General features: G+C 52.5%; 2 protein-coding genes across 4 annotated transcripts; both read right to left on the minus strand.

Annotated features, from left to right (window-relative positions):
* Window positions 1–969: 969 nt before the first annotated feature.
* On the minus strand, window positions 970–11,533 carry SLC7A4 (solute carrier family 7 member 4). 2 transcript variants are annotated; one of them, XM_088143838.1, is made up of 5 exons: window positions 11,082–11,533; window positions 8,127–9,195; window positions 6,772–7,448; window positions 5,807–5,915; window positions 970–3,226 (listed from the first exon to the last, which is right to left on the minus strand). In XM_088143838.1, the coding sequence occupies exons 2-5, from the start codon at window positions 9,106–9,108 to the stop codon at window positions 3,027–3,029; spliced, it is 1,968 nt and encodes a 655-aa protein (XP_087999964.1). In that variant the 5' UTR covers window positions 9,109–9,195; window positions 11,082–11,533; the 3' UTR covers window positions 970–3,026. The 2 variants fall into 2 exon arrangements, with proteins under 2 accessions (XP_087999964.1, XP_007430601.2); XM_007430539.3 differs by having other exon boundaries at window positions 10,399–11,533.
* A 2,446-nt stretch (window positions 11,534–13,979) lies between these two features.
* Window positions 13,980–21,006, minus strand: DGCR6 (DiGeorge syndrome critical region gene 6). Of its 2 annotated transcripts, XM_088143840.1 has the most exons (5): window positions 20,636–20,994; window positions 19,598–19,758; window positions 18,167–18,267; window positions 16,125–16,265; window positions 13,980–14,404 (listed from the first exon to the last, which is right to left on the minus strand). In XM_088143840.1, the coding sequence occupies exons 1-5, from the start codon at window positions 20,788–20,790 to the stop codon at window positions 14,321–14,323; spliced, it is 642 nt and encodes a 213-aa protein (XP_087999966.1). In that variant the 5' UTR covers window positions 20,791–20,994; the 3' UTR covers window positions 13,980–14,320. The 2 variants fall into 2 exon arrangements, with proteins under 2 accessions (XP_087999966.1, XP_087999965.1); XM_088143839.1 differs by lacking the exon at window positions 13,980–14,404 and having other exon boundaries at window positions 16,126–17,082; window positions 20,636–21,006.
* Window positions 21,007–26,380: the final 5,374 nt, after the last annotated feature.

Below are 26,380 nucleotides of genomic sequence, written 5' to 3' on the forward strand. Positions count from 1 at the left end.
GCAGATCACAGAGTTAAGGAGTTACAAACAAGTATCTTTGTTTTTTATGCGGAGGTTAATACAGCTACTGGACATTTGTTAGAAACCAGACTTAAATGTGATGTGCAGTTAGTTACTAGCTAGGAAGATTTGGAAGCAGGAAGAGACCTGGATCTGGCATTGCAAGGATGGAAGTTCACACACCAGTTTAAAAGAATTGGCAGGATCTTCAGGGTTTTGTTCCTCCTGGGAATAAAGTAACCAGAACTGTATTCTATGTTGCCACTCATTTGCTGATCAGGCCAGTTAGCCAACTCATTCCCTGCAGATTTTTTAAAGTTCCACCTCCTGGGGCTTGAATGCTGGAGGCGCGCACGGGAGGGGTGTTTCTGATGCTCAGCGTGGTACAGTCCTTTGAATGCCACTGTGTGTGATAACTGCAAGAAAAGTTTGTGGAAGGACTTTATTAGAAGCCACTATTTTATAGAAAGAATGATGCTGTCTTTTTTTTAAAATGCTTATTCTATTAATGCCTTTTAATTTTATGCACAAGGGGGATTTTTAAAAAGTTTTCTATTAAAATGCAACCTATTAAACCAATTTCTTGTGAAGACTGTTGTGGGGTAATCCGGTGGGAAGTTATGGGGAATCACGTCTTGGTAAAGTGCAGCCATGGGGCACTTCTGAGCAAGAGGGCTTGGAGGTGAGTGGCTGGTACAAGGCCCAGCCTCTGACTTCGGAGCGATGCGCTATGGATGCACTCCAAAAAGTGGCAGAGCTAAGGCAAGCCATGCAATTGCTTTAAGCGAGGTGAAATGTAAATGGAATTAACAGCTCCTCCTCCTATATTTAACGTAATTCCCTTTTTATCATTTACAACTGGGGAACAACTTCTAGGGTGTGGCTGTAGGATTCCTGAAGGGGGAAGACCGTCTGAAATAATTCCTGGCTGAAATAATCTGCACAACATCACTTTGACAACTCACGGCCCAGCAGAAACAAATCTTTATCGTTGGTTGGCTTCTTGGCCAAATGCCATTGCACAAGTCACCACACAGAAGGAAAACACAGACGCGGCCAGGGCGCCCCCCCCCCGAGCGCTACAGTTGAGCAGCAGGAAGTGGAGGAAGTGTGCAGTGGAAAAGGGGCTGTGGGGCTGCCATGCAGGACAAACCCTGGGGAGCCTCCATCCCTCAATGAGGAAGGGGGCACAGAGGCTTTTTGTTTGGGGCTGGAGGGAAGCAGGATCTCCCCCTACATTGTTCCCCAAAAATGAAATTTGATATCTTTCTCCCCCCCATCCTTCAGAAGTCCTATGAGGCATTTCATCTTTCCCCAAATTTTGCTTCCACCCTGCTCCAGCCCCTCCTTCAGTGCAGAGGGGGGGGTTGACCTAGAGGAGGCCCCATTCTCACTGAGAGGGCCCACCGCGCTGGTGCTTCCATGCACCCCGCAGGGATCAAATTCTGCTGCTCTCTTGTGTGGGGGCCTGTGCAGGAGGGCAGCAGCCTCTCAACCCTGCAGGAGGAAGGCAGAAGCCACAGCGCACTTTTGAAACAGTGCGGTTGAAGGATTGTCCTGTCTGACTTCCAACCAGAAGAGTGCCAGGGCCAAAAAGGGCCTTTAAAAACCTCTTGCATTCTCACAACACGTGGGAAGAACAGAACAGCCCTGAGAGGTTGCGTTCACATAACATGCCAAGCCAGGGCAGTTACAAGCTATGTTTGCACAACAGGCTCAGCTGGGAGAATTTTAACGGTGTGTGTGTGTGTGTGTGTGTGTTGGTGGACATGTGGCTTAGCATGTTGTGCAAAAACCATGATTGGGTCAGCTTCTGATTCAAGGTATTTGACAAACCAAGACAAGGGGCTCATTTGGTCACTGGGTAAGTGTGTTGTGTGAACGCAGCACTCTTCTTTCCCAGCTTCTGTACCCCAAGGAATAATTTTAAAAACAAGATTAGTGCACCTACTAACATCTCTGCCTTGTATTTCTGGGGAAATCCAGTCTTGGCCTTCTTTCCCATCCATCTCCCTTTACTGTTTCTCTCCACATCAGGGCAAGGCAAAGGTTTGTTCCAGGGCTGTGCAGGGGGAGGAGAGTGTCAAGAACATCAAGATGGCCACAACGATGCAACTGAAGGATGGGGCTCCTATTGTGTGGTTGTGGCTAACATCTTGACTTTTTTGACCACCCCTGGTTTGCCCCTGCTATGACCAACAGCAGCAGAACGTCTTGCTGCAATTGGTGGCCTCTAATTGCTCCCCCGCTTGCTTACTCTTCAGTCTCGGTCTGTTGCGCTACCTCCAAGTTGTACCTTTCGCATCTGAGGAGCACCCAAGAGCCAGGGCTGTGGATGTGTAAGAGCAAGTTTGCATTCCATAGTTTTAATGCCTGCTCGTTTCAGGACGGCCAAAACCTTTGAATGCCCTGTCAGCTGGGTGTGCACGGTCACCACAGCCCAGCCTCTATGCAAGAGAGAGACCCCTGCAGTATCTCAGGACCGCCAGGGTTGCCTTTGATAGTGGTCAGGCGCTGAGTTTGGGACAGACGGAAACTGGAAAGTCAGCTTGTCTCAGAGTCAGTCCACCATTCTGACAGCTCTGCCCAAAGGGGGAGCTTCCTAGGATACAGCTGGGCCAGCCCATAATAGACGCTGCCTTCCTCCGCTGATTATCAAGATCCCGAAATGGCAGGCCAGGGACTGCCACCTGGAGGGCAAGGCAGAGAGGAAGGGGATGGAGCAAGTAGGTGGCACAAAGGGGGGACGGGACCCCGTTGCTGGAAGAGGGTGGTTTAGCCCGGCTGCAATGCGGGGGCACAAGCAAAGAGGCCGCTTCTCAAGGGCATCCGGCAACAGGACGGGTTCGGGCTCCCAGCCAGAGAAGTGGAGCCAAGTCAGAGGGGAGCAGTGGGAGCTGCCCCCTTGGCAGTAGAAGGTCTGTTTCTCCCCAGACTTTCCTGCCTGCGCCCTTCTCTGCCCAGACTGGAGAGCAGTGGGCTGGATGGGGGCAAAGGGAAGCTGGCCTCTGCTGGACCTTCCCCCGTCATCTCGTGGCTCCTTCGCCGCCTTCCTTGGTTTCCGTCAAGCCCTGGGCCAGCTGCGTCCTGGGCTGCACCGCCTGCACCGTCTCCTCCAGGCTGCTGCTCGGGAAGACCACGTAGCGGGCTCGCACGTCCTGGGCCGGGGGGTCCCGCAGGTTCTCTTTGCTGTGCCAGATGCCGTAGCTGAAGTAGACCAGCAGGCCTGGAGTGACGACGAATGGGAAGAGCCAGATCAGCCCCCATCCTGGACCCAGCCGTGGAGCCCCAAAGGCACCGCTTCCCTCGGGTTTTGGCAGCCTGGCGCATGTAGAGACAAGCTTCAGGAGCCCCACGGAAGCTGGGGGAGCCCCCTTCAATCTCACCTTGCAGAACCATCATTCTTTGCCAGCCCGTTCAGTTCTTGGTGTCAAGGGGACTAAAACAACGCCTGGCTTAACAATCTGGGTAATTCACTGCTAACGTTCCTTCTTAGCAAAGCAGGTGGCCCAGAGGACCCGAGCACTGAAAGTGCTCCAGGCTTTGAGGAGTGGGCAACATAAAGGGAGGCCCTGCTGCTGCAGCCGGGATGCTGGCGCCCCAGTGATCATGTGACCTTAGGAAAGGGGCCGAGCCTGAAGACGAAACGATATTCTGCCTTAGCTAACTGCTGCCTAAAATGGTTAAACGTATTTGCCCCCAAATCTACGGCTTTTCCCAATCTGGGCAGTTGCAGGGTAGGGATGATGGAAGTTGTAATCCCACAGAAGGGAAAAGACTGCTGCCAGAGGGCGGAGGGTCTCCTCGGGAGCACCAGGTCAGCAGCAGCATCATAGATACTGTACGTTTTCTGACATTTTCTCTAAGGCTGTTACAGTTGGGGATGGCTGCGTGGTTTGGGATGTGGGACTAATTCTACCTGCCTTTGGCATAGTGTTTGGGAACCTGGTCACTGGGGTTTGCACATCGTGGTTTACAGATTAGGAGGATATGTAAATACAGCCAACTTTAGTTTATTCACCAATTTACAGGTAAGGAAATCAGCTTAGGGTAATGACTATCGCAGGTCATTTCCTTATCTTTGTAATCCTGTAAGAGTTCAAGTACACATCAGCTCTGTGTGCAACCATCACCCACATTGTCCAGTTGCCTAAGTACATTTCCCAGTTTCCAGCTGGAAGGCAAAAGTGCCTCATCTCTTAAGTAAATAAGAGTACAGGTAGTCCTCGATTAACGACCACAACTGGGACCAGCAACTGTCACTAAATGATGTGGTGACCATGACAGACTTACACATGACTGCAATGGACTTACAACCTCACTTCTGCTGCAGTCATTAAGCAAATCACTCATGGTCTTTAAGCGAGACATCATGTGACCGCAACTTGCAATTTTACTGCCAGATTGACTCTGCTCGTCAGATGCTGGCTGTGAAGTGTGCAAATGATGAACATGTGACTGCGGGATGCTGCGATGATCATAAACCCCCACTGGTTGCAAAGCACCCCATTCTCGATCATATGACCGTGTGGATGACGTGACAGGCATAAGTGCGAGGACCAGTCATAAAGTTACTTTTTCAGTGCCATTGTAATTTCAAACGGTTGCTAAACAGGGCAGTCGTTAAGTGAGGACTTCCTGTAATTGAAGTAAGTAATGGAAATCCCTAGTGAACCTTTTATCAAAGGTGGGAGCTGATCTGAATACAGGTAGTCCTTGCTTAGCATCCATTCATTCAGTGACTATTTGAAGTTATGACAGCACTGAATGAGGAGATTTACAGCTGGTCCTTGAAGTTGTGGCCATTGCAGTGTTGCCACGGTTACGTGATCATGATTTGGGTGCTTGGCAACTGATATGCATTTACTACTGTTGCATTGTCCCATGGTCATGTGCTCGCCATTTGTGACCTTCACTGCTGGCTTCCCACAAGCGGAGTCAGTGGGGAAGCTGACAGGAAGTTGCAAGTCACAGTCATGTGACATCATGCTTAACAACCGTGTGTGATTCGCTTAAAACAACTGCAACCAGAACTGCCAGAAATGCTGTTGTAAATTGGCATGATCACATGATTTTTTTGGTTTATGACTGTGTTGCTTAGACATGGAGTTCCTGGTCCCGATTACGGTTGTTAACTGAGGACTACCTGTACATCTCAAAACATTACTTGCAATTGCTACATCAGTCACCAGTAATAGTGTAATCATTTTTCATCCTCAGTAAATGATATCTGAGGATCTGAATAATGATAATATTTGCCAACTTTGGAGAGTTATAAATACTTTCATAGCACTGTAATATTTTTGTCTCCAGTTTGATTCTAAAGGTTTGTTTTACACTAGAATGGTGGATTTATGCTTCCAGTGCTGTTAAACCAACTGCAATGGTGTTTTTCCTTCTTTTTAACATGTTTGACATTTGTTAATGTTTCAGTAATATTGTTACTGGGCAGGTTACAAATAATGGCCACTCCCCACCTTCTTTCTCTCAAGACAGGCAACTTGCCAACTCTTAGAGATGGTGAATAGACTGAACCTGTGCTCATGGGCACCGGGGGGTGGGCGTCAAAAAGTCAAGATGGTGGTCAGGACTGGGTGACCAGGCCCCACCTTTTTAATGTACAAAAGAGTGGGGCTTCAATTGCACGGTCATGACTGCCCCCTTAACCTTTTTGACCTCCCTGCAGGGCCTGCTTTGGATGCAACCCCCCCGGCTCCAGGTCTGCACCCCATGCTTTCTCCAACTCTTCATGTTTCTTCCAACCCCCATTCCGGGCGTATCTTTTTGCAGCCCTCTTCGAACTTACCTGCTACCAGCCAGATGGAGAAACGCAGCCAGGTCATGTAGCTGAGCTTCAGCATCAGGAAGAGGTTGATGAAAATACTCAGGGCAGGAGTCAGCGGCACAAGGGGGAGCTGGAAAGGAAGCGTGAGCGGGAGACCGCCCGAAGGCTGGTTAGGGCTGCATGGAAGACACCGACACCTGGGGGCTGGTGCTCAGCTCTCACCCGATGTGCAAAAGCACTTTGCCGCCCGAAGGGCTCTTGGCACAGGATTTGGCCCATTGTGGTCTGGCAAACAATGGGATTGTCTTCCCCAAAAGAGATAAAAACCATGCTTGCTTTACAGCTTCTTTGCAAAAAGCAGCAGCGGGAAGCTCCAAGGAAGTGTTGAAGGACCCACTTGGGCGGAAACTGAAGCTGCACTGTAGACACAGTGTTCACACAACATGCCATCCCCAAATTAAACCACATTACAGTGGTTTACCACATTTTCATGGAGAAAATCTATCTACTTATGTGGTCGCTAGGAGTTGAAAACGACTTGATGGCAGATAATCAGTCAATCATGGCTCAATGCAATGTTAGACTCAAACCATATTACTTAGTATAGGGGCAGAGTCAGCCAGGAAACTTTCCCAAACCCTGGAGGACTTGTCCCCCGACCCTGCTGGATGGCCAAAACACAATTTAAGAGGACATTTCCTTGCCCAGATTCAACCTGGTCAGTCTGAAAGGCAGCCTGCTCTGGCCCAGCTGTGTTTGGGGGAGGCGATGTGTTGGCCTCCCAGTTGAACCCCCATCTGCTCTGCATCAAAACACCGCAGCTGCTGAGCCCACATCCCTTACCTCAGTGTTGCCCAAACTTGGCCACTTTAAGATGAGCGGACTTCAACTCCCAGAATTCCCCAGCCAGCATGGCTGGCTGGGGAATTCTGGGAGTTGAAGTCCACTCATCTTTAAGTGGCCAAGTTTGGACAACACTGCCTTACCTGGAATGTCTTTGTGGTTGGTTTTTGCTCATGAACGCCGAGGAGGAGAAGGCTGCAGATAAAAGCCAGGCTGGAGAGGAGGATTAGCAAGGTGTAACTCCAGGTGGGCAGGTGGAGCTGGTTCTTCCCGAACACCAGGATGGATGACAAGCAGAGGGCTGACACCATGAGGACAACCACGGCCACGGTGACCACTTCGCCAGGGTAGAAATCACTGAGGAAGTCCAAGTAGGGCTCAAAGGCTGCCTTCAGCTGCCCTGGCTCACGCAAGCTCCCTGCTTTATCTTTGCCCACCAACTGCAGCTTATCAGAGAAAGACTCGTATTCCTTTGGTTCGGTGGTGCCCGCGGGCTCAGCGGGTGCTGAGACGCCCTCACTCCTCCCCGCTGCGTCAGGAGGTTCGGTCTTGGCTTGCTGGAAGCGCAAGATGATCACGCTGGCTGCGACAAAGGTGTAAGCCAGGAGCGTGCCAATGGACAGGAACTGGACCAGGGCTTCCAGGTCAAAGATGAGGGAGAGGACGGACATGAGAAAGCCAAACACCACAATAGCCACCAGGGGGACCTGTGTGCGGGGGTGAACGTGGGCAAACACCTGGAAAAAGAGCCCATCCTCTGCCATGGCGTAGACGATCCGGGGCAGAGAGAAGAGGTTGCTGAGGAGAACTGTGTTCATGGCTGGAGAGAAGAAAAAGGCTTGTGGTTGGAGAGGGCCATCTGAGAGGGGTTGGGGAGTGTCGGAGAAGGCGCATGCAGCCTGCGGATCAGGCCAGACCTCAGCCCCTTTTCTGCAGAAGACTGTCCACCAGGCCATCAATTCTCTTATGTGGCATTTGCCAACCTTATTTGCGGCAGCAAATTCTACACTTTACTTCCTTTTTTAAACCTGAATGCCGCAACACCCAGCAACGGGTAATTCTGAATGCTAACTTGAAAGAAAGGGACAGAAACCCATTTTCACACCATGCATAATCTCACTGATTGCTGCATATCTTCCCTTTCCCACTTTCTGTAGTTTTTAAGTGGCCTCGCATTCAGGCAGCCTTCTCCAACCTGGGGCCTTCCAGCCGTGTGGAACCACAGGTCCCATCACCCTACCCACTTTAGAATTGGGTATAGTTATATCACCCCTTTACATCACCTCTCGTCTTGGCTAACTACCCCAGGCAGTGCTCAGACCTGGTCCTGCAAGGGAACCATGTCATGGTCTCTCCTACCAGCTCCTGAGTCCTGTGCCAGCACATCTGGAGAAGCCCGCTTTGGTAAGACCACATTAGGAGGAAGGGGAGAGGAAAGGGGAGGGGCAGAAATGGCACAAAAGGTGCCAGGCAGAAGATGTCTATGACCTAGACTTACCACAAATGGAACCGGCGGCCACAATGAAACCAGCCCATGAATAACCCCTCTGGTAGAAGGCATCGGCCAAGGCTGAATCAGGGTCCAACGAATGCCAGGGCACCATCAGCGTCAACACCATGGACACAAGGATATATGCCCCAGTGGCAAGGCTCAGTGAGATGGCGATGGCTCTTGGAATGGCCTTTTCGGGGTTCCGGGCCTCCTCGCTGGACGTGGCAATAACATCAAAGCCCACAAAGGCGTAGAAGCACGTGGCTGAGCCAGCCATGATCCCCGAGATGCCATAAGGAGCAAATCCTCCTTCGCTGGCACTCCAGTTCTGGGGCCTGGCCAGGATGAATCCCATCACCAGAATGAAGAGAATGACTCCCATGCTGATGGCTGAGAAGACATGGTTGAGCCAAGAGGAGAATCGGGCACCAAAGGAAATGAAGGCCGTTGCTATGAGTACAATGCCAGATGCCAAGAAGTCTGGATAATGGGCCAGGAAGGGTACCTGCCAGGTGCCAACATGGGCCTCTGTGAAGTTCTTGATCCTGTGGTCAAAAATGGAATCCAGGTAGCCACTCCAGGCTCTGGCAACAGCTGCCCCCCCGATCATGTATTCCAGAATGACATTCCATCCTATGAGGAAGGCCCAGATCTCACCCACGGAGACGTAGGTGAACATGTACGCTGAGCCGGTCTTGGGCACCTGGGCACCAAACTCAGCATAGCAGAGGGCAGCCAGCAGAGAGGCAACGCCCGCAATGATGAAGGACACCACTATGGCCGGTCCCGCTGTCTCCTTAGCAACAGTGCCAGTGAGCACGTAGAGGCCAGAGCCCACCATCCCGCCAATGCCCAGCAGTGCCAGATCAACCGTGGTCAGGCATCGGTTGAGGGAAGTCTCCATTAGATCATCTTCCAGAGTCTTCACTCGGTTGAGCTTTTGGCAAAAGCGGGCCAAGTCTCCGGAACGAAGCCGCCTGATTGCCATCTTGGGGCAGAATGTCCCCTCCTTCAGCAACCGAGAGGCAGAGCAAACTCGTTCTCCTGGCCCCAAAGGCGGAAGAAAATTCTGTCACTGCAGGATCAGAAAGAACCTAAGTCATTGCTAGAGGCAAAAATAAGGAGGGCCAGCAAGGAGAAAAAAGCAAGGGCCCGCGCTCTTCCTCTGGATACAGAGCGGGCAAATGAAGTGTGCCTGTTAACATCAGAGCAAGACTGAGAGATTCTCTAAATAGCTGCTACTCTATCTGCGCTGAAGTGGTGTCAGGAAGACAATGCATAGCATCTGCCATTTCACGGCTGGAAACACGGATGCTCTTCCGCCACGCTTGTGCTGCTAGAGAGCCCCTGCCTGAAGCAACGTCCCCCTTCAGTGCAGCGGGAGAAACACGAATTCCTCCAGGGATGAACCTTTCTGAACCTTTCTTCCAGATGGCTTCCTGGAACAGGGGTGGCCTAACCGGTTTCCAGAAGTAAAACTTCCAGAACAGGAAGTGGTCTCTGGAGCAGTGCATTTTGCACCCAACCCTGTTTGACCCTAGTGAATTGGGTTGTGTGAACCTAGCCCCTATGACTCCCTTTGCTCCCTCCCCACGGCTGGCATCTCGTCATGGCAGAAGCACGAGATGAGGGTGTCTGCCTTCCACGCTTTTGCAGTGGTGGATTTTACAGGCAGCCAAACCCAGCAGAGAAAGGAGCTCTAACCGGGCGCTGCAGTCTGTGGGGCGCAATCCAGGAGAAAGATGTCTGCCCAAGTTCTCCTGGGTGAAGCTCCTGAGAGACTCTCTCTGGTCTCTGCAGGATAAGCCACTGATGACCGCACCTCGCGCAGATACCAGGATGGGGTGCAAGTCTGGATTTTCTACATCAAACCATCATGTCCCACTCTTGTCTTTTGGGGGTGATCTGGGAACGGGAATTCGTTTCCAAATTGCAAGAGAGAACCATTCCAGCGTATTCTGCGCTGTGAAACCAGGTGTCTTGAGTCCATCCTTGGCCACTCTTGTGAAGGATGCAGACACACTGGAATGATCGGGAGATTGGAAACTAAGGCTTAGGAAGTGGTTGGGGTCAGCCTTGCGAAAAGATATCTCAAGCGGGAGAGGACTGCTTTCTTCAAATATTGCAAAAGGGGTCACGCAGAAGGTCAAGACTTCTTCTCTCCTGCTCCAGGCTGCAGGATGTGGATTTAAACGTCAGAAAGGCAGATTCTGACGTTTGGAAAACATGACTCCTACCACAGGGCTGACCAGGGCTTCTGAGCGGGCACAGTCCTTACCTGGCACCTGTCTGGAACTCCTGAAAGCAGCTGCATCTTGCCAGGGGTGTCTGGCTGTCCTCTGCTGCTGCCTTGTGATCCCAGAAAGACACACTTGCTCTGAGGAGGCACAGGCTGAGGCGGGCACCCCTTTGCCCGTCCAAGGCGCCAAGTATTGCAGAGCCGTTGGCGCGGTACCAGCAGCCCAGAGAAAGGGTGGGCTCCCAGGGGCTCAACTGAGCGTGGCTCTGCCTGGGATGCTCTAAGCGAGATTCCCGGGCTGACCAGCAGGTGGGACTGGATGGCCTCACTGAACCCTTGGAACTCCCCCTTCAGGGGAGGCCCGGGTCGTGTCTGGAAGAGGCCTGTTTGGCCCTGCGGCCAGCCGTGGCCCTTGCCTCCCCCTCCCCTCCCCTCCCCTCCCCACCCCTGGGGAGCGGAACTTGGAAAGGGGGGCTGGCGGGGGGAGGGGAGGGGAGAGCGGCCGCCGAGCAAGACGGCCGGGGGGCGCCTCTCCATCCATCCGGCGCCCACTTGCGCCCCGCGGGCGCTCCCCACCCGGGCCCCGCCTGGACAGCTCCCGGGCGCCCCAAGGCGGAGCGGGGCCCGCCCGGCAGCCGCGGCACCTGCGGGGGACGGGAGCCTCCTGGCCCGGCCACCCGCCCCGCTTCCGCCCGCGGGGCTGCGCCCGGCTGCCGGCTTACCTGTCCGGGCGGCCGAAGGCTGCTGCGCGGGGCCGCTGCCGCCGCCGCCGCCGCCGCTGCTGCTGCGTCACCGCCTTCCGAGGAAGCGGGCGGGGAGGCGGGAGCGCGGCCGCCGCAGACAGATGCGCGCGGGGGCAGCGCTCCGGAGGCGGCCTCCCGCCTGCCGAGGAGCCGCCGCCTGCCGCCCCTCCCCTCCCCTCCCCTCCCCAGCAGGTAGGGCAGGCCGGGGGGTGGGTCGTGGTTAGGGGTCCGTTAAGCCACGGCTTGTCGCATCGTGGCCTGTGGACTAAGCCGGGAGGGTTGGAGTCACGCCGCAGGCCCCCGGTGACGTGGCCTTCCGAGAAGGAGGGCGCCGGTGGCCCCGCGCCGAAGCGCAAGGCAGGCGGCTCCAGGCCCCGCGGGCTGGCCGAAGGACGGCGTCGAGCCACCCATGGGTAGGGAGCGGGGCCGGGCAAGCAAGCCGCTTACAGCAGGGAGAGCTCTGCTGCAGCGGCGGCTGGCGCCACCCCTGCCCGTTGGGACCCTGGAGCCGGGGGTCTCCTCGAGGGCCCCGCTGCGTTTGGTCCCGGGGCATTTCCGTCTGCGCGGCGAAGGGGGCCCGGGTGGCAAGCCGGTGCTCCCGCTCAGCGCGTCGGATCGTGGCCCGCGCCGAGGGGGACGCTTGCTTAGGGGAGACGCTTCCCGTCCGGAAAGGAGCGGAGGGGCCGCGGATCGCCCTGCCCGGCGGAGCCTCCCTGCGCGCCTGCGATCCCGAGGAAGCGCCGCCGCCGCCGCCGCGCGTTACCTTTCTCTGCAAAAATACGGCAATTTCTGTATGGGGTTATTTTCCCCAGCACAGGACGATTTTATTGTCTGCATTGCTTATTGTTACAGTATTTTTGTTATTTTAGCCTTGTTTTACACAGTGGTTTTACATCTGTCCTTGCAAGATAGGTGAATGAGTAATATCAAAAGTGCAAACAGGAATTGGATACAGAACTTACACACTTCATTTTAAGTGTACCAAATGCACCGAGAGAGCCTGTGTGGTGTGCTGGTTAAGGCACCAGGCCAGAAACCGGCAGACGGGGAGTCCAACTCCCACCTTGGGCACGAAGTGAGTTGGGGGACCCTGGGCTGGTCCCTCTCTCCATCCTAGGAAGGAGGCGGCCAGGACAAGCCCCTTCCGGAAATTTTGCCAAGAAAATTGCAAGGACTTGTCCAGGCAGCTGCCAGGAGTCAACACTGACTCAAAGACACAGTAAAATAAATACTGTTATTCTAAAATAACAGTACGACCTAAACAAGAGAATAAAATGTAATGGTAGAACCGTCATTTCTCTATTTTGCTATGGTACCAAACATTTCTGGATAGCAAATGAAACCAAGGCTGTCTGGAACTGTTTTGTCTATTTGCGTTTCTTCGGTGATGCAGAGCCAATTCGGGGGCAGAGAGTGGACAAGTCTCATTCGGCCAACCTGCCGTCCTTACACCATCACTTTTTCCATAAGTCCAGGCACGATATATTCAAAGCTCTTCAGACAGATGAATTCCAGATTTTGGAATGCAATTTAGCAACATATTCACATTTTTAAAACAGTTTCCTCCCCAAAAACTAGCTCGTCACTAACCACACAAGAATTTCCAGTGGACTGGACCAAAGCAAATGCACACGTCTGTTCAAATTTGTTACATCCTCAGTGTAAGAATAATGACCGACTTTAAAAACATCTGTTGAGGAGTGCAATCAGTTCCAGAAACAATTTTCTGTTGGACTAACTTGGTTTTAAAATCGTAAGAAACACTTAACGTTTCTTAAAATCCAAGGCCGCTGATTCTGTAATCATTTCTGTATTCTAAATTTATTGCATTACTGCCTAAGTTCCTGGACCAAATAAAGAACAGTTTCAGTGTATATATTGCTTTTGGGCTGTTTTTGGTAAATGATATTTGTAAGTTTTCAAAGGGTTGAAAAGTATCAGTACTTATTATCCAATTATATCACTTTCAACCCATCAAATTTTAATTTCCTTCCCCAGAAAGCCCACATCCATGGTGCTCAAAAATCTTGGAATTCCCACTCTGATTGGAATTAAGTGCTTGCCAAGGCTTTAAAGCCGCCAAATATTCACTCTCAAGCTGGGCTCGCACTGGTACATATTCAGTATCATTTCAGAGAATCATTTTTTATCCAAGAAATATTTTTACCAAAAATCAGTTTTTCTTCATGACTTGCTCCAAAAACTTAATTTGTAATATATCAAAGGCTTTTTCTGCATTTCATCATGCCAAAATGGCGGTTTCATTTTTATTGGCATACAGCACTAATGTTCATTTTTTGTTTTATCAAAATTGTGGGGTTCAGAGGCTGATCTGGGGAATTCTGAGGGTTGCAGTTCTAGCACCTCGAAGAGAGCACCAGATTGGGGAAGTTTAGTGCTTCTTAGATTAAAGACTTCTATTTCCTCCCTTGTTGGGTTTACTAATGCTGTTTTAGCATGTTTTTATGCTTCTGTGCTACTCTGGCTGGAGAACACAATACCTTGCAAGCTGCCCTGGGAAACCTTGATGTTGAAGAATGGCATCAATATTCAAATACCTAAGTTCTTTCCCTAATCATAAAATGAAATTTTGGCAAACATCCCCATCCACAGGACTCGTTCTCCTTCCCCAGGATGAAAACTTGCACAGATGCTAAAACAGAACATTGCAAGGCCTTGGAGACTTGGCTGTGGGTTCAAGCCTGGGGCCCCGGGTGTGTGACAGAGCCCGTTCCTTGGCTGGGCTGAACGCTTGATAGTTGCTTCCGTACTTTTTTCCCAGCTGCTATGCGCTCTGCATTTTCCGTATCTGTTTTTATCATTTTTAATAATGTTAGCCGCCCAGAGCCATGCATCTGAGATGGGAGGCCATAAAAATCTAATGAATAAATTGCGTTTATTGCCTTTTTGACAGCCTGTATTTTCTATATTACAATTTCAAAATATCCACCTTCAGATATTTTGGAAATCCCTCAAAAGTTAGAAATAAACAACCACGGCCCCCCTCCCGAGAGAGACAATAAACAAACACAAACTCGAGCTGAACTCCTTCGTGTGGAGGTGCCGTAAGAAAGCCCGGGGCTGCCAGGCCCTGCCCTGTTTCGCTCTTGGGCAAGCCGAGTCTCTTACATAAAAACAACCAGCCGCATCGTCAACTTTTCCACAAGACCCACATGGGTCAATACGAGGTGTGGCGGGAGGCCTTCCCGTGCCCCCCCTCAAGGACAAGGCTTCCTAGGCTGCCATTCCTTTTGCTGCAGCTTCCGGATCAGCTCTAGCAGATTCATCTGGAGTGTCAGTTCCTGGGGGAGAAACAGGAGTTTGTGTGTAACCTGGAAAGAGAACAAGCCACCACCTTTCACCCACCCACCCACCCACCCACCCACGTAACATCTCGCAAGAAGCAGGGGCAAAGCCAGCCCACTTCTGTATCCTGCCCCCCAGCAATGGAGCGGAAGCTCACCTAGGGGACCAGGAAGGCTCGGCTGGAACGGGAAATGAGCAGGAATGGATGGGGACAATTCACATCTCTGGAAGCAGCGGCCCCCCCAATCATCTGGGGTAACATAACCCCGAGGTAACTTTAACCGTCTCCCTGCTGAGGGCCCAAATTGCTGTGTTAATGTGGCCTCCTAGAAGGTTTCTAAACGTCTCCCTGGTTTGGGCTCTGGGGGCAAGAGGTGGCCCCAGCAAGGAGGAAGATGAGGCAGAGGAAGGCGGAGCGGGTAACGGTGCGTGGGAACGACCTCGGGAGACAGGAGGAAGGGCTGCAGCCCAGACCAGGTCTGATAAATGAAATCTGAGTCCGAAGGGACCCTCCCTAGTTCTCGGGAGAGTGAAAGTGAGGGACGGGAGGGGTACTTTCAGACTTGCAAGATTCTGTTACTCTAAACTTATAATAAAGGTAGTGTTAGTACTCATGGTTGGTGCTTCTTGTCTGGACTACCTCGACGGGCTGACAGAGAGAGGATGGCAAAAAGGCACCGAGCACAAGGGACCTTGAGCGTACCTTGAATGCAGCTGACCGACTGATTAACTGTTCAAGGCAGGGCTCCAGGGCACTCCCTTCTACTCTTTTTTCCAACAACAGTCTTGTGAGGTAGGAAGAATTGGGAGGGAGGGACTGGCCCCAAAGTCCCCCGGGGAGCTCCCATGGCTGACGGGGACTAGACCCTGGCTGTCCCCACTTCTGGTCCAGCACCTTCCCCACTGTGCCACTCTGGTTCTGGTCCACATTCCCAGGGAACTTCTGGGGCTGAGGACCAGAACCCGGATCTCCCACTCCCAGTCCAGACGTCTCCTCTGCCCCAGACTGGCTGGCTGCTACGCATCCCCTTTTGTGGGTCACAGCCCACATCCACAGGGGCTTTCACCAACTCCGTTTTCCCTTCTCTCTCCCACCCCCAGAGCTGATACTGCGTGCAAGTCACTTTTCTAAGCAAATTGTGATCTTGGAAAGGTTCTGCCGGAAGTATAATCAAGAAAGCACTCTTTATTGCGCCTTGAGAAAGTCTACGCACACACCCCTTCTGCAGCTACGTATCTCTCTCTCCACACCCACCCGCAGGCAGAAATCTAGAAACCAGCTTCCGCTCTTGGGCTCCATTGCTGGATGCCTCCAAGTGCCCTGGCTGCAGCAGGTGGGCTCTTTTTAAATTTATTTGCCACCATCTGAACGCCACTGACTTGCCAGCCTTAGGTGGCTTACAATTACAGTACCCAAAATGAAAACGTAGCCCCTCCCCAGGACCATCTGTGGCTGCTGGACAAGGAGGTTCTGCCCTTCTGCAGGCCCCACAGGAGAGCACCGTTTCCTTGTCTTCCTAAAAGGCAATAAGGTGGGGGCTGCCCGACCCTCGGGGGCAGGTTATGTCAAAGTGGGTGGGCTGCTAGAGCCCCCACCCCCGATCTCAGGAGCGGGGAGATGGACTCTTGCGCCCCCTCACTGCTAGACCAGGCGGGGGGGGGCAGGCGATCCGCAGCCCCCGGCCTTGCTGGCGAAGGCTTCCGGCCTGAACAGACCTGAGGGTTCGTGGTGATATAAAAGCCGGAGACGCCGGCTTTCTCCAGGGTGCTCTGTTGGTCCACCACTTTCTGATCCAGCTCCAAGACGATCTTCTCGTCCATCATCCGTTGCTCGGTATGAATTCGCTGCTCCACGGCCTGAGCAAACGAGAAACCCGAAAGGCCGAAGAACCACCACGGTCCGCAGCATTTGGCCCTCCTAACAAAGCCCCAAGCCACGGGCTGAGAGGGCAGGAAGCGCCTGGCACACGCACCAGGGTTGCTCTGTGTTGTACACTGAAGACAGGGCGTGGTCCACAGGGCGTGATCCCAAAAGTCAAGACAGCGGCCACGGCAGTGCAATCGAAGCTCCGCCTGGTTTTTTGTGTGCCATAAAAAACCGGTACCGCTCAATTGCAGCATCGTGGCTGCCATCTCACATTTTCGGAGCACGCCCTGCGGACCCTCCTGTTTTAAGGCCTTTGTGTCCCGTCCAAACAGAGGCTGATCTTAGTCTAGCCCGGGAGAACATGGCGTTATTCAATGCTGGCCTGTTGAGCACCAGCCAAGAGATGCCAGTTTGCTGAAAACAAGTCGGGTACGGAATGGAGTTGGGCTTGGAAACCCTTTATGTCCATTACTTCTGCGTGTGGACTTGTACCGCATCTGACATTTCGGTTTCAAAATACCCAATACCCGATTCACTACAGTAAGGATAAATTAAACGGAAACGCTTGTTAGTCGTTCCTCCTGATTGACGATTTGTATTATACTGGCTATCTTTGATTATTGCTGAATACTGATTTGATTTTAATAATGATTCTGAAGTGCTAAATTGATAAAATGGGAGGCAGTAGCCAACCGATATTACTTGAAAATTCTTATTCAGTTTTGTATAACTTGTAAATCTCTTTTCTGTTTTCTTTTTGTTTTTATTTCTTCTTCTGTTCCTTTTCTTGGTTGTACTATAACATATCTATTAATAAATCAATATACAAAAATAAAGAGATATAGAGATTAATAAATCAATATATAGATTAATAAATAAAACAAACAAAAACTTACATTAAAAAGGCCGATTTAGTTCAATTCCCATTCAGAGATGAAATTTGGAGGCTGTGGTCCTACAGCGCGCTTAACTGGTCACTTCAAGGTCTAGCAGTTGTGTTCACACACAACCCACTAATCTTAGTGAATGCTACCACTGATCATTCTGTGAGCCCAGCTCATATATGCTCCACTGTATACTGTACAGCCTCCAAAAATGGATTAATTCAATAAGTGTTTGTCTGAACAGGGTGACCTCAGAGCAGCCCTGCCACCCTCTCCTGGCGTCCAAAAGTAGAAGTCGGGAGGAAATGTGCACACCCCCTCCCACCCACAACCTCTCCATGGAGATCTGTGTGACTGTATTCTGATTGCAAAGAGGACTTGAGATCATTTCAACACAAGATAGTTGCAATTCCTCTCCAGTCCTTCCAGGAGCGCCTGCTGTGTCTATGGCGCTTCCATGAACACCTGAAGAAGGCTCCTCTCTCACCCTTAGAGGGACGTAAAACGGAGAAGGAACCACAAATCTGCTGGGCCAAAACATCCAGAATCTGGATTTAGACCATCCTCCTGATGTTTTCCAAAAGAGTTGTAAGCTCCACAAGCTGTTCATCAGACAAGAGGATTAGAAACTAGCAAGGGGAAGGGGCACAAGGGGAGAAGATTTATGGCTGGTCTTGGAGCCACACCTGTGCCTGTCTTCGCTGGACGGAGGGAAAAGTCTCCATGTATGCAACCAGGGATATTATCATACCCAGAGATGTTGGCTTGCACTGTGTGTGTGTTTTAACAGTGGGGTGGGGGGAGGAAGTAGCCAACACCTTTAAGTTAGGGAGCAGACATGCCATTTTGAAGGCCAACAGGGCTTCCACGGTAAAGCCTCCACGCTGCCCTTATGGACTTTGGCCAAAAGCATCTCCTGTGCAAGTCTGTCTCACTCCGGGCTGAAGCCCAGGAGGGAAAGGTCATCCCCTCCAGACCTGTCCTGCCTCCGCAAGCGTGGCCCTTACCTCCAGCTCTCGCTGCTGAGCGGCCTTCAGAAGGGGCAGGTTGTGAGCCTGGCAGCTCTGCTGGTCTTCCTTGTGTTTACGGAGCATCTCCTGTTTGAGGGCTGGTGGGAGGAGAAAAACAGAGCGAGCTCACCAAGACGCAGCCCGTCACCTGCCCAACACGTTCAGCCTCTGTTGGCTTCTCTGCTACCCTCGTGGGGTGCCGTGACACCGTACAGGAAGCTAGAGCAGCTGGACAGGAGGAGGCATCAGAGCGTCACCACTGAAGCCATCAAGTCCAAGCCCTGCCCAGCGCAGGAGGCCAAATAAGGCATCCTTGACGAATACCTACCGAGCCCTCTGCCTCCTGGGTAGTTTATTTCCCAGCCCAACTGCCCTCACTCCTCCAAAGCTGTTCTCATGTTCAGTCAGACTCTGCCTTCCTGTCACATAAATCCATTCCCCCATATCCAGATTGATAAAGCATGCTTTGATCTTCACTTGGGTGACACCTTCTTAAAGCTTTGAGGAGTGCCATTGTATCCTCCCTCGGGTTCCTCTTCTCAAGGTTAAACGCTTCCAGATTCTTTTATCTCTCTGATAAAAGGATCCATGATCGACGATGACACATCTTTCAACATTTCAGCCATAATGAAAATACCAAACAGGGTCTATGTAGTCATAAGGGTATTTCTCAGGCCTGGCCCCAAGAGAATTGTATTTTTACCTTTGGTTTCTTTAAGTTTCAGTCCACTGGCTGAGTTCACATAATATACTGGACTGAAACGTGGCTGACTTGTTTAAGAGTCAGTATGTTGTGCAACTGTGGTTCAGTTAACTGTGAGTTAACCTGTTGCATAAACCCAGCCGTTGCGCTGAGCCAGTTTTAGGAGCCTTTGAACAAAGACTTTTATTATATTTATATGCAATTTTAGGCCAGCTTATTTTTAAGGAATGTACCAAGTTTGCAGAGCATGTTAGTTTAAGCTAAAATGGGGTTGGGCAATTTATGGCTGGCTGTGTTGATGGAAGTGAGGACCAGGTGTTAATATGATGCATTCGTTTTGGCACAGCATATTAGGCAAACACAGCAATTGTGTTGTGTTGGCTTGAGCCTTCCAACCATATAGATAAAAACCAATATGCTAAAAATCCCTGAGCTCTGAGTATTTGCTTAGAGGCCAAAACGCATTTGGTCAGACAACCTTCCACAGTGACACAAAGAGGTTTCAGCTGAAGTGTGTGGTGAGGAACACATCTGCCAGATCGCGCAGCCCCTCCGTCCCTTCTCCCCAGGCGAATTAGGGCCGCCTGGTCCTGGCCTCTGCCAGCTCCTCTCACTCGCAAAAAGGCAGAAGGGGAAAACCACGCTTTGGCCCACGGCTCAGCCCCTTAACCGGAGAGTGCAATGGCTTGGCCGGCGTGACCCGTTTGCGCGAGTGGCTGCCTTGCCTCGATGCTCCGTCTGCAGCTTGAGCCGCTGGTTGTACAGGTTCCGCTCCGTCAGGTGCTGGATCTCCAGCAGGCCCTGCACGATCTCAAAGACCGTCCCGTCCAGGAGCGCCAAGGCCAGGTCGCTGAGGATGGTGTAGGACAGCCTCTGCTGGGAAGAACTGCGGGGAGGAAACAGCCTGGTAGCCAGGACTGAGCAGCTGGGCCCGAACCAGAGGAAGCCAGCATCGCTTTGTCTAAGCTGGCTTCTTTCTCCCAAGCGCAAGGCGGCTCGCCCTAATTTCACCCCTTAAATCAGGCGTTTGGTTGCAACGGGATAACCTCCCCATTCGTCTGCATTCCTGCTCATTGGGTCAAAAAGCTTGAAGACTACTAGTTGGCTGGTCAACAGAGCCTTTTCCTGTGCTGGCGTAACACGCTGTACCCATACGAGTGGAGCACAGCCCTGGTGGGAGGCTTCTGCCTGAACCACTTTGGGGTCCGGGCCTGCTCCTCCCAGCTGTGACTTCCAAACCTCTAAAAAAACGCCTTTCTGGAAAAGGGCGTTTAGGCTGGTCTTTGTTAGACCCGGGCTTACATGCATCACCTCCGTTCCAGAGGCCTGAGTGAGAACGGCTGAGCTCCCATAACAGGCGGACCTCCCAACCGGGGCTAGCAAAGCGCGCCTGCTGTGCTCCCCAAACCAGGCGCATCTCATGGCTTAACCCCATGGCCTGCCAACATCACCTACTCCCACCGACTTCCTGCGTTACGAACAGGAGTTAAGGCGCTGGGCCATCTCTCCTCACCCTGGAAGCGACCTCTCATCCTAGCCCTAACCCTAGCCCACCTCACAAGGCCGTTGCTCGGAAGGCGGCTCCGGCTCCTGAAGCCGAGGCGGAGCGACCTCCGGGCGGAGGCTGCCGGGCGAGAGTCCTGCTGGCCCTGCGCGAAGCCGCCTCCGCTTGCTCCGCCGCCTCCCTCCGGCACGCGAGGAGCCCCGCCTCCCCCGCCGGCGCGGCCCCGCCCCTCCCCGGAGCCCCCCCCCCACCCACCCACCTGGGCAGCTCCTTGACCAGCGCCTGCAGCTCCGAGAGCAGCTGGTAGTGGCGCGCCTGCTGCCGCGCCGGGCGGTCTCCGCCGCCGCCTGCCCCGCCCGGGGGTCCGCCCGCCTCGGCCTCCTGGAAGGCGAAGGCCGCCCCGAAGCGCTCCATGGCCGGCGGCGGCCGGGGCGGAGCGCGGCGGCGGCGGCGGCTTCTCGCGCGAGCCGGGAGCCCGCCCCGCCCTCCGCGCGCGTCTGAGCATGGGCAGAGCGCGAGCCGAGCCGGAAGGGCAGCGGCTCTGGGCGCGGGCGCGGGCAGGGGGCTTCCTCCTCCCGGCCTCGCGGGGCGCGCCCGGAAGGGCCCTGCCCTTCTTCTTCCCGGGCGCCTCGGAGCGCGGGCAGAGGGCGGGCACTGCCCTCCCCCGGTGGGCACCGGGGCTGCGCCTTGCCGGCTGCGCGGCCCTCCTCCGAGGCGCCCAAGCCCGGGCCGCCCCCGCCTGCCCGCTGCGAGGGCCCTCGAGGGAGAGATGCCCGTCCCGGTCCTCTGGGCGGAATAAGGGTGGGACCCGCCGGTGCGCTCAATCGCGGATGCAGCGAGGCTGGCGCGCGGCAGTTACATTGGGGTGCAAATGCTGGTGTGTGCGTGTGTGTGTGTGAGAGAGAATGCTGCACAACTGGGTTTAGTGAAGGGGTGCCGCTACTCCCCCCTCATCTGCAACAGGGGTAGCTTAACCATCGGAGCACGTGCAGAAGGCTCCTCTTCACACTGTCTATGCCAGGGTTGCTCAACCTTGGCCACTTGAAGATGGGTGGACTGCAACGCCCAGAATTCCCCAGCCAGCTGGGGAATTCTGGGCGTTGCAGTCCACCCATCTTCAAGTGGCCAAGGTTGAGCAACCCTGGCCTATGCGATAAACCTCTGGAGGGTTTGAGCTGCCTCCTGTCGGGAGGGGACTCTGCACATCCCCGGGGACCCCCTCCGGCTGTGACTCGAGAGTTCCCAGAAGAACGGCTGGTGCGCACAATTCTGTACATATGTGAAGAAGCCATTGTTGAGTGGTCTGGACTGCCTGGTAAGCAGCAAGCAGCAGCTGAAGTGCCGCGATGGCTGGTTCACAGGAGGGAAAATTAAACCCGCGTGACGTACCACCGCTTCCGTGTCGTGTGAATTGAACCGATCTTTCCCACAGGCAAAGCCAGAGGACGTACGAATCAAAACAGAGATCAAATTCAGCCTCTGACTTACATGACTTCAATATGCAACGTCTCTTACTTGCCCCAGTCCACTCCTGTGACTCGTGCTAGATCAGATTTATTTTATTTTATTTATTAAATTTCTCCCCCGCCCATCTCCCCCCAATGGGGGACTCTGGACGACATAGATAAGTCACCCTGGAGTTTTGTAAGGCGACAGTAAGCGAGACAACGTGACCTGGGTGCCTTGAGCTTTGGTTAAGCAAGGCCTTGTCCCAATCTGTGCAAAGCTCACATTTTAACATTTGATTCTACATCTTTCAGTTCAGTTCAATCATATGGGCAAAGTCTTTGAGGGCTATTCTATTTTCTTTGCTATATATATAGTAATATTTTACTATATATATACACACTTTATATATAGCAATACATGTTGCATACACACACACACACATAGTAATAATTAATACAATTATATCTGCCCTTTGCTGATGGGAAAGTATCAGAGCAGTCTCAGAAATGACCATTGGTATCTTGGATAAATATGGAATACGGCTTTGAAGAGTGGCGTTAATTGATGGTCTACTTTTCATTCCCAAATGCCCTCAGAGTGCTTATTTGTGGCATTTCAAAGAGCCAGAGACCAGGGGTAGCCAGCTTTTTGGGGCTGGGGACATATTTGAAATGTTGAGAGGGTGGGCCAGGATTGACAGTTGTTGGGCACATACCTATTTGCAAAACAGCCTTTTATTAGAAGGTGACCTCTCAATTGCTCTCTCTGATCCCTTTTGTGGAGTCCAGATGCATTCCTACAAAAAGTAATTTTTAAAAACATTATAAAAAATGCTGGAATCTGGTGCTCAACACAGAGCAACAAGTCTTCTGTTTTTCCAAAGGAGGTAACATTAAAAAGCTTCACGGAGGAGGAGGAGGTGTGCAAAAAGTTGGTTTGTAAGAACTCCTTGATGGTGAAATGTGTATAACCTTCAGGTTTTACAGAACTCAACAAGCTGAAGGTTTTCAAAATTGTTCCAAAACTTCTGCTGCAGTTCCTCCCAGCCCAGAAAAAGGGGCTGCAAAACCAGTGAAGGATCCCCGGATGGGGTCCCAGAATCAGAAGAGGCCAGGAGGCCTGGACCGACGTCTGCTCAGCGCAGAAGCATCCAGAGGGGCGGCCGTCCACCCCCAGTAAGGGGGCTCACCAGTGGGTGGCTGTCGGTTCCACAGTCAAACTCCCCACCCCCGGCCTTCCTTCAGAATACGCCTTCCTGTCACTTAATCCATCATTCCTTGCCTGGCACCCAGGAATGATAGAAAACCGGTTCTTGACTTTCTTTTCAGTACATATTTCAGCTATTTGAAGAAGGTGCCCCCATCCTCTGATTCTGCTCCTCTTTTTCCGAGGCCGCCTTCAAATTTATTCCTCAGCCTGGACGCAACTCGGGTGAGGTCTGACCGACATAATGAAACGGAACAATTAATTCCGGTGATTTCAAACCTGGGTTTCTATTGATGCAACCTAGACCTGCATTTAACAACCACATCATACTGCTGACTCAGATTAGATTATGATTACTTGCAAAGGTGCAAACCACCCCCTCCCCAACTTGGACAGCTCCCTCCTGTTTGATGAGCACTTGAAATATGGTTCAGAAGATCTATCTAGATGTGGATCCTTTAGCCTTTTTTGGGCCTGGTGTACCTGATGGGGCTGCCAACAGTGATGGTATCAATGCCAAGAAGGCTGGGGGGGGGGTCTGGGTTAGATCTCCCCCCTCATTCGAGCCCGTGGCCATTGTACCAGGCAGATCCTTATATGGAGAGAGGGACTGGCCGAGGTCACCCAGCCTGTGGCTGAGGGGGACTCGATCTGGGGCCTCTCAGCTCCTAGTCCAGCACCTTCACCGTGCCACTCAAAGGCCCTTGGTCACAAGCGCTGGTGAAATTCCTGTTGGTTTTTGCGAGGCTTGCACAGGGATTTCCTGTGAGTTTTAATGCTGTGATGGGCAGTCGAGATATTTCTTCTCTCAGGAAGCTTGGAAAAAGACAGAACTGTTAGGAGACGCATTTATTTCCAGCTTTCATATCATCTTCTCAACTCTGCCTCCAAAGTGGTGGTGGCTTCCACACTCTGGCTCCCACAGTGGGGTCTCTGTAAGCCCTTCCCCAAAGTTCCTCCCCTGCCCTTCCTCAACTCCTGGAGAGAACCTACGGAGGCCCCACTGCCACCAGCCCCTCTTCCTCTCTGGGGCTGCTGATGCTTTGCCTTTGAAGAAAAAGGCAACTGCAAAGCGAAGCTAGCCCTCTCCTCTTTCAAAGCTCACCTGAAAGAAGGGGAGACGTTCCTGCTCCTGGTTGGTGGCCAAGAGTTTTGCAGGTCTCTGCCCACCACCCAGATGGACGTGTTCGATTGAATCAACAAAGCCAGCTGCTCTCACCGGAGGCTCTGCAGATGGGTGGGGTGGCAGAGGCCCTGCTGTCTGGCTGGGGATCCCGGGGGGTGAAGCACGAAGGTCCAGGGCCGTTGGTGAGCCGCTCGTTCTCCGTGGTGCTTGGAGCAGGACATAAACCACTTCACAGAAGGAAGTTGGAACTTGAAATAAGGAGGAATTTCCTGGCCAGCGGCGGGACAGCCTCCCTCCTGGAGTCGTGGGGGCTCCGTCAATGGAGGTTTCCAAGAAAAGATTGGCAGCGATTTGTCTGGGATGCTCTGGGGCACTGTTCCTCAACCTTGGGCACTTTAAGATGTGTGGACTTCGACTCCCAGAATTCCCCAGCCAGCTTTGCTGGCTGGGGAATTCTGGGAGTCGAAGTCCACACATCTTAAAGTGCCCAAGGTTGAGGAGCACTCCTCTGAGGATTCCTGCCTAGGGCAAGGGTCGGACTGGAAGACCTCCCGGGGTCCCAATCCTTAGATCTGACAATTCTGTGAACGCCGATTTCCACTTATCTCTGAGCGCGGCCACCGTTTCTTCATCTGGCCCTGCTATTGCACGTCCATCAGCTGACAAGGTTCAGGGCATCGCACTAATTTTTCACGAATGTGCTGGTTGTGTTTTTTAAGCAGTGTTTTTTAAAACCGTACGGTACGGCCTACAGTTACCCCCAGCTGCTTTGCTGGGCTCCCAGTTTGGTGCCTGCAGGACATCTTGCCCCCTCCCCAAATCTTGCTGCCCCCACAAGGTGCCGTTTCAGTGCTCCCGGGACGGGCTGGTGCCGAGCCGCTCTCTGTACGACTTCGACGCACAACATTGCAAGGGCTGCGATGGCTGAATTCCCTTGTGAAAAGCCTCCCTAAATGACACAACGCTCTGGTCACTCCGTGCGCTGTGTTTTTTCCCCGTTTTCTCTCCTGTTCTGCCTTGTTTTATCCCTTGAAACTGTGGGTCAGCCTTTCGGCCACTAGAGGGCAGCCAAGCATTAGGGATTTTATATCTCTTGGCTGCCCTCTCCTGGCTGGGTAAGTGTGTTTCAGCCCTGGGTAAGCGTGTTTGGAGGGCCCTAATCCACACTCAGAATGTAAGGTGAGAAGAGGCAGGGTGGAGCAGGGTTCCTGGCCTAGCAGGTTGCAGAAGAAGGCGGGAGGACTTCTTTCCTTTGCAGGCATGAAGGCCCGGTCAGTTTCAGGGCTTTGCACCCTCTACTTTGACCAGCTGATGCTGGACCACTCCATCTTAAAAAGGGAAAAGTGGCCGTGGGAGCCAAAGGAAGAGTGAGGGGCGGGAGGACAGGTCTGGAGAAGAACCAGGCCCAACTTTGCTGACGTGGGACATGGAAATTCAGGCTGCCTCCCCCTAGACTTCAACACGCCCTACGCTGCCCACACCCAGCATCGGGTGGTGGGATGAGAGGGCAAGTCCTCCTCATGGAGCAGAGCCCTAAAGCTGTCCTTGGGCTCCCTCCCTGTGGATAGACAATGATGCACAGGATGGATCGATCAAACTTTTATTTCAGTCCAAGGCCAGGGAAGGTTGCAAGACAAGCGGCGGCCGGTGGACACATCCGCCCCATAGAGAGGAGGCTGTGCATGAATTTGCCCAAGGTTGGCCAGCTGTGGTCTATTCAGTAAGCCACAGTGAGCAAATCGTGGCTGCGGGTGGTGGGAGGGGGGCCCTCAGCACCTTTCCCCCCAGGCATTTCTGCTCATTTGCTGCCTTTGAGGTTAAGTGCTGGCTCTGCCCTGCGGTGGCAAGCTTTTAAGATAGAGTTTTCCTGTACTATTAATAGCACTTCATTGTTGTGAGCAAATGCCTGCTCTTTTCTTTTCCAAAAAGAAGTGCAAATGTTTTAACACACTTTGTAAACCATCCAGAGAACTTTGGTTCTGGCAGATTAGAAATGGCAATGGTGCTAGTAAAGCGAGAGTAGTTAACAGCCAGCTTTTCCGGATGGCCTTTGGTGATTAAACAGCTAGAGGAAGATCTGTGCCTTTATTGTATGTTATCATTTGCAGTTGCACTGGTTTTAAAATTATCTTGTTCCCTGTATTGTGGCTTGATTTTACACAGCATGTGGAGCTCCCCGTTTTTGTCCTGACACGGCCAGTATTGCTAGATTCGACAGTGCTC

This window comes from Python bivittatus, unplaced genomic scaffold (genome assembly GCF_059951505.1).
Source record: "Python bivittatus isolate LINGU-HERP-01145 unplaced genomic scaffold, Pbiv_v1 ctg000390_np1212, whole genome shotgun sequence".
Taxonomy (NCBI): Eukaryota; Metazoa; Chordata; class Lepidosauria; order Squamata; family Pythonidae; genus Python; species Python bivittatus.